General features: G+C 39.0%; 1 protein-coding gene across 10 annotated transcripts in view; it reads left to right on the top strand.

Moving 5' to 3' along the window:
* The window catches only part of LOC126399933 (glucagon-like peptide 2 receptor), a 346,627-nt gene extending 338,684 nt beyond the window's left edge, over positions 1–7,943 (top strand). For all 10 annotated transcript variants that reach the window (XM_050060279.1, XM_050060280.1, XM_050060282.1 and 7 more), the window contains 3 exons: positions 4,276–4,414; positions 4,503–4,544; positions 5,229–7,943. In XM_050060279.1, coding sequence (XP_049916236.1) covers positions 4,276–4,414; positions 4,503–4,544; positions 5,229–5,597 — 550 coding nt within the window. In that variant the 3' untranslated portion in view covers positions 5,598–7,943. The remainder of the gene's footprint in view (positions 1–4,275; positions 4,415–4,502; positions 4,545–5,228) is intronic.
* The last annotated feature ends 6 nt before the right edge of the window (positions 7,944–7,949 follow it).

Here is a 7,949-nt window from a genome sequence, read left to right as displayed (position 1 = left end):
AGCGCAGTGTTCTGGTGGGATAATAGGGCACTATGAGCTCTCTAAGATATGATGGAGCCTGACCATTTAGAGCTTTATAAATTAACTGTAGGATTTTAAATTCAATTCTGGATTTTACAGGGAGCCAGTGCAGAGAAGCTAAAACAGGAGAAATATGATCTTGTTTCTTGGTTCCTGTAAGTACACATGTCTGCTGCATTCTGAATTAGCTGGAGAGTTTTAAAAGACTTATTAGAGCTACCTGATAATAGAGAGTTACAGTAATCCAGCCTAGAGGTAACAAAAGCGAATCCAGCCTAGAGGTAACAAAAGCGTGGACCAATTTTTCTGCATTTTTTCGGGTCAGGATAGGCCCAATTTAAGCACATATGGAGTGAATAGGATTGGTCCGAGCACAGAACCTTGTGGAACTCCAAAACAAACTTTAGTACATAGAGATGATTCATCATTAACATGAACAAACTGAAAATGCGAAGATAAATAACATTTAAACCAGCTTAGTGCAGAACCTTTTGGGCCGATTAAATGTTCCAGTCTTTGTAGCAGAATTTGATGGTCAGTTGTGTCAAATGCTGCACTAAGATCTAATAAAACAAGTACAGAGACGAGTCCTTTGTCTGAAGCAATCAGAAGGTCATTTGTAATTTTAACTAGTGCTGTCTCAGTGCTATGATGCACTCTAAATCCTGACTGAAATTCCTCAAATAAATTATTATCATGCACAAAATCACACAGCTGGTCTGCAACTTCTTTCCCAAGGATCTTTGAAAGAAAGGGAAGATTAGATATTTGTCTATAGTTGGCTAACACCTCTGGATCTGGGTGGGCTTTTTTAGTAGAGGTTTAATTACAGCTACCTTAAAAGACTGTGGTACATAGCCTGTTAATAAAGATTAATAAATATCATGTCTAATAAGTGAGTGTTAACTGAAGTTAAGACTTCCCCAAGTAGCCTAGTTGGGATGGGGTCTAAGAGACACGTTGATGATTTAGATGAAGAAATCATTGCGGTCAATTGTTGAGGAGAAATCGGGGAGAAGCAATCTAAATATATATTAGGTCTTACAGCTGTGTTTGAGGTTAGATAGGTACTATCTGAGGACAGGAGGTCATGAATTTTGCCTCTAATAGTTAGAATTTTGTCATTAAAAAAGCTCATAAAATCATTACTGCTAAGGGCTAAAGGAATACAAGGCTCAATAGAGCTGAGACTCTCAGTCAGCCTGGCAACAACCCAAGAAACCTGGGTTTTTTCTTATTTTCTTCTATTAAAGCTGAGTAATAGTTTGCTCTGGCATTGCGGAGGCCGCTCTTATACGTTTTGAGACTGTCTGCCCAGATTCTTCCAGTTTGGTCAATCGCCAATTGCTGTCAAATTTTCTTGATATTTGTTTTAATTTACGGGTTTGAGAGTTATACCAAGGAGCGAACTTTCTTTGCTTTGTTAACTTCTTTTTAAGAGGTGCTACAGAGTTGAGTGTTGTTTGCAGCAAGCCTACAGCGCTATCGACCAGATGATCAATTCGGGAGAGTTTAAAGTCAGTACGGGAAACCTCTGTTACTGAAGGACATGGTATTAAATTTAACGACAAATGAATGATTTCCTTAAATTTTGCGACAGCACTATCTGATAAACATCTAGTATAGTAACTGTTGCTGAGTGGCGTGTAATCGAGTAAAAATAAATCAAAAGTAATCAAATAATGATACGATAGCGAGGGATTCTGTGGAAAGACTGTTAGGTTATCAATTTCAATTCCATACGTCAGAACTAGATCGAGGGCATGGTTAAAACAGTGAGTGGGTTTATGTACACCCTGACTGAAGCCAATGGAGTCTAATAATGAGATAAACACAGTAGCCAGGGAGTCATTATCAACATCAACATGAATGTTAAAATCACCTACAATAATGACTTTATCTGATTTAAGAACTAAACTGGATAAAAACTCAGATACAAATTCAGAATACAGGCCAGGAGCACGGTACACTACAACAAATAAAAGTGGCTGAGAGGTTTTCCAGGTCGGATGTAAAAGACTAAGAACAAGGCTTTCAAAGGAATTATAATCTAGTTTAGGTTTAGGGCTGATTAATAGACAGACCAGCGTTAAAAATGGCAGCAACTCCCCGACCTTGGCCGCTGCCTCGAGGAATGTGGGTATTATTATGACTGGGAGGAGTGGATTCATTTAGATTGACATATTCATCTTGACACAGTTTCAGGTTTCAGTGAGGCTGAGTAAATCAATATGATTATCTGATATTAATTTGTTTACTAACACTGCTTTAGATGTTAGAGACCTGATATTTAACAGTCCGCATTTAATTCTTCTGTTTTGTCTTTCTATCACAGAGGAGGTTTTAATTTTTATTAGGTTGTCATGCACAACTCCTCTTTGTTTAATTTTAGATTTAGATCATTTAGGTGGTCGGGGAACAGACACCGTTTGTATAAAACTATGGATGGGTAACTGCACTAGAAGCTCAGAGAAGTGTGTTAGACTTCGACTCTGAGTCCTGGTCTCAACTCTGGGTTGTCAGGGTTTTGAATTACTAATAAACTTGGCCAGGTTCCTAGAGATGAGAGCAGCTCCATCCAAAGTGGGATGAATGCTGTCTCTCCTAATCAGATCAGGTTTTCCCCAGAAAGTTTGCCAATGATTAACGAAACCCACATTGTTTGCTGGACACCACCTGGACAGCTAGCGATTAAATGATGACATGTGGCTAAACATGTCATCAGTGGTCAGATTTGGGAGGGGTCCCAAGAAAACTACTTAGTCCGACATAGTTTTAGCGTATTCACACACTGAGGCAACATTAATTTTAGTGACCTCCGATTGGCGTAACCAGATGTCATTGCTGCCAATGTGAATAACGATCTTACTAAATCTACACTTAGCCTTAGCCAGCAGTTTTAAATTTGACTCAAGGTCGCCCGCTCTGGCCCCAGGGATACCTTTGACTATGGCCGCTGGTGTTGCTAACTTCATGTTTCTCAAAAAAGAACTGCCAATAACCAGAGTTTTCTCCTCAGCGGGTGTGTCGCTGAGTGGGGAAAAGCGGTTGGAAACATGAACAGGCTGGTGGCGAACCGTGGGCTTCAGCTTGAACTACATTATTTATCTTTGAGTGAAGATAAATAATGAATGAATTTGTCATAGTTTCTTGACTTAGACTTCTTATACTCAGACTTCTTATACTCAGATGAAATGTAGAGAATGCTCGATAATAACTACAAAGGTTAGAAACATCAAATGATGAAAAAAAATGTTGATCTGGGTCAATATCAAAATCATAAAAGTCAATTGTAGTGGGATCAAAAAGCTTTAGGGTCTGGCCTTCAAAATCAGATTTGTTGAGAACCATGATATGTGTCAAGAATAATGTGCTGTATTTGTAAGATTAAGTAATCAAAGTGTTGTATACATGCCTAACGGTGGAGATTAATGAGCCAAACTTTGAGCATTGTCCTTCCTTTGTTGAGATGAGTTTTGAGCAGGTGGATGTACAATAAGTTTGTTATATCTCAAATATGCAATATCACCTCTCTCACGAGTCGCTTTCATTGCAGGGAATAGTTATTTCCTTCTTTGTCGGACGGTTTCAGGAAAGTCTGACAAAGTTTTTAGCTTCATCCAAGACAGCCAGTTTGTCCTTCATCCGCAGGAATCTGACCACAATGGGTCGAAGTTTTCTGATGATGACATTGGCTTCCCGGCCCTATGAGCCCAGTCCAGCTGTATTTTCAGATGATCCAGTTGCAGTTTCTCACTGAATAGTTCTCTCACTTTTTCTTCAGATTCAGAAACCTTTTGCTGGTCAAACAATTCACGTACTTGAGCCATGGTGACATATTCCTCAGTGCTGTTATTTGAGGCTTAGGAGGCATGGTTGGTCATCAAGGCCTACTGGGCCCAGAGTTCAGCAGAATAGATTCAAAATAGAGCCAAAAACCTCCAAAGATACCAGCAAAGTCCACAATTTTTCAGTATTGAGATGGTTTTAATATTCTTAGTTGAAACAGCAGCAGAAATTTTGAGTTTAATGCAGGATTCCTCATATTTTTGTGAGATAGAAAATCAGCCACAGATTCAGAGAAAAACAGCAGCAGCCATCTTGAACACATTCCAAGTGAAGTGCATCTTGAAAAGTAGTGTATAGTGTAAAAGTAAAAAGTAGTAGTGTAGTGTATTCTTTTAATTCTGTTTTTGCCTTGTCCTAAAAGTCTCAGTTTATTCACCACATTATGTTTTTGTTAATAACCTTCAGCTTGGCCAGAGCAACACTGGTACTGATTCCTTTGCTGGGAATCCATGAAGTGGTTTTCACTGTGCTGATAGATGAATGTGTGGAGGGCAGCAGTCGCTATGCCAGGAACTTCATCAACCTCACCCTCAGCTCATTTCAGGTAACACCTGTGAAAAAGAAAAACATGGCAAGTCATTTTTGTTATAAACCCACATTAACCATAATTTGTAATGTGTAACCTTTTTCAGGGATTCTTGGTTGCTGTGCTGTACTGTTTTGCTAATGGAGAGGTACATTTCTTTAAATTCGACTTTAAAGCTGCACCAATTGATATTCTTAATATTAAAAATGGTAAATGACTGTGTAATGTGAAGCTGTCATTCATAGTGACAAATTTACAGATATTTATTATCCAACTTTGTAGATAGTGGCCAAGCTTTTTTAGCCTGTTTTAGCTTATTGTTTTGTTTTGGACCACAAACTCGAACAAATGAACCTAATTTCCAGCAGTTATCTTAGGCAGAATCAGTTATATAAACCAACTGTATGATATCTGCCCAGCACCAGTTGGTAAACAGACAGAACGAGTAAATTGTGTGTAATTAAATTACAATGAGAAAGAAAAAAATAGAAAAGAAAAATGTGATTAAATTTAGTTACTATTTAAAATGTAGATTACAGAGGTGTTACATCTGAATATGTTGTTTTTTGGTAAGAAGTTAAGATGTAGAATAAAACATTCTGTTACGTTGCATTTTTTTGGCCATGCAGGAATGTCTTGTTTTGGCACAGCCTCTTTACTAAAAGTTTTAAAGTTAAAGTATGTGTTAGAAAAGTAATCAAATGTAAGAAGTCATATTACTCTTAATAACGTAATTAAAATAGTTACATCACTTATTACATTTTTAAAAAGGTAACCAGTAATCTGTAACACGCTACATTTCAATGACACTTCTCTTTATACTGAAAATTAGGTCCAAGCTGAACTGAAGAAGCGCTGGCAGCTCTTCCTGTTCACCAACCACTTTCAGATCAGGAGCTGTTTTCGGAGTGTCCCCCTCAAGCACCTGTGGAAGTTCACTGGAGGGCGCCACCCACAGTGCTCCCAGCAGAGTGACTGCTACGACGAGGATGGCACCTCTGCATCACACCCGCACCTGTTTCAGGTGGCTGTACATGGAATAGATGGGGGGCTTGGAATAGGAGAGGTTAAAGGTCAGAGATTGAAGGTCTGTGGCACAACAGGGCTTGACTTTCTCACCAGGAAAAGCTTGTCCATTAGTGATGGAGAGATGACACTTGGGGAGACAATGGAGGAGATTCTGGAGGAGAGTGAGTTATAAACAAGCTCATTAGCTTGGTCACCAGTGGGATAATGTCACATTGGCAATATTGTTACTTATTCAACCCTCCGAGACCCACCATAGAACCATTTTTAAGGGGAGAAAGCAGGTCATAGCAAGTCAAAGTTTTTCTAGTCATAAATCTGTAATAAACATTGTGTTTTGGTTAAGCACCCATTCAAACATACAAAATTTTATAGTGTAGAAGGCCTTAGAACATTATGATCAAGTATATGATGGCCATTCTCACGTTCAATTGTGTCTTTTAAGTTGTTGCAGCAATTTTTGGGTATTGATATAGATAGATATTATGCCAAATTCAGCCATGACCAAAAAGTCCCACCAAAAAACACATGAAGACACCAAGGCCTTGAACACCATGTGGGAGCAAATGTTTTTGACATTTGGATATTTTGGCATTTGGATGTTGAACACCTCTGGATATTGCTAAGAAACTCTCTTATTGTCAATATACCTAGGATAGCCATACCTCTTTTGAATGTGCTAGGTCTCTTATCTGTGACTGTAAAATTTTACAAGGCTGTGATTATCCTAGGGGTCACAATAGGTCAGTTAATACAGTAAGGTCAAGTAGGTCAAGGTCAAGCAAGTTCCAAAAAATTGTCTCACTCCAGTTAATCACTATGTACAGATATCTGCATATATACGCAAAATCTGTCGGTGACAGGATGTGTATGATAGTTTTTAAAAGATTAGCGCAAATAAACTCCTACGCAAGCAAATTCAGTGATTACAGTAATTTAAGTAGAATATATTTATTTTGCTGTGAAAATTGAATACTGGTGTCACCAGGAGTATACTGGTTGTCCCTTTGCAAATACGGAAGTTGCCATGTGTGGACTTCTGTGTGCACTGTACTTAAAGGAATAGTTTGAATTGTTTGAAGTGAGGATGCATGAGGTTCTTATCCACAGTCAATTTATTGCCTACAGTAGAAGGGCATGCCCCCAGTTTGGAAAAGCAGACAGCAAGAAGCTAACAATGTACTGCTGTGTATCGGGGACAGCAGCAAAATGTATTTTAGTCACCTAAAAAAACACCTAAAAAACAGCGTACCTGGGCTAAAATTGGAATATTTTCACATTTTCTGGAGCTGTTAAATCCATCTTTGCTCCCTTCAAAGCCATAAGTATATTTTGAAGAAAACAGTTATTATATTTAAAGTCCAGTTCAGACCATTGATTTGCAATGAGACAAAACCGTTTTAGAATGTTTCACAGAAAATTTGTAGCAGTGTAAACTTTGTGGTCTGAGCTTGACTCAAGCCAGGTGATGGTGTCACCTGCAACTCAGCTGGTGAAATCACCAGTGGCTGGTTTTAGAAAGCAAAGCACATCACCTGTTTTTTCAGCCAGTCAACCTGTAGTGAAGTCTGCTGGTTAAATCAAAATGAATGCAGAGGGCATGTTCGCTTGCTGAGGCAGGTGCTCTGTCCCCTCTGAGCCCACCGTTTCTGTCCTCATGGTGTGCCGGTATGGGACGGTGGGTTGCTGCTGCTGCTCACTGTATGTGCTTATGCCCCCCCAAACACACACATTCTCACTGACTGATTAATTGGTGCTGATTATTTATATTATTGTGGCGTATTTATTATAAATACAGTCCAACTGATGCTCGTTTCGTTTCTGTTTTTCCCCATTTTAACACTAAAAATACAACTGTAGCCAGTATCTCACTGTCAACATTTATAATTTAAGAAGCTACAAATTATAATCAGCCACAAAATAAGCCTGAAAAGCTGGAAATCAGAATGGAAGAGAGTTGTTGCATAAAAGATGATAGACCGTCCCATCTAGTTGCATTGCTGTAAACCGGCAGGTTTGAACAACATTTCAGAACGTCTCTTCCAGGACTGACAGACGTGCAATAGATGTCGTACAAAATACAACAGCTTCTATAAGGCAATGAATATTGCGGAGGGCGTGGTCATATGCCTACAAAGTTGCGTGCTGATCGGTGAAACCCTTGAGATGTTATACACCTTTATGTGATCAGCCACGCCCTCCGCAATATTCAATCAATCAATCAATCAATCAATTTTATTTATAAAGCCCAATATCACAAATCACAATTTGCCTCACAGGGCTTTACAGCATACGACATCCCTCTGTCCTTATGACCCTCGCAGCGGATAAGGAAAAACTACCCCAAAAAAACCCTTTAACGGGGGAAAAAAACAGTAGAAACCTCAGGAAGAGAAACTGAGGAGGGATCCCTCTTCCAGGACGGACAGACGTGCAATAGATGTCGTACAGAACAGATCAGCATAATAAATTAACAGTAATCCGTATGACACAATGAGACAGAGAGAGAGAGAGAGAGAGAGAGAGG

The sequence above is a fragment of the Epinephelus moara genome, chromosome 13, assembly GCF_006386435.1.
Source record: "Epinephelus moara isolate mb chromosome 13, YSFRI_EMoa_1.0, whole genome shotgun sequence".
Lineage (NCBI taxonomy): Eukaryota > Metazoa > Chordata > Actinopteri > Perciformes > Serranidae > Epinephelus > Epinephelus moara.
Note: the sequence above shows the minus strand (reverse complement) of the source record. Positions and strands in the feature narration are given on the sequence as shown.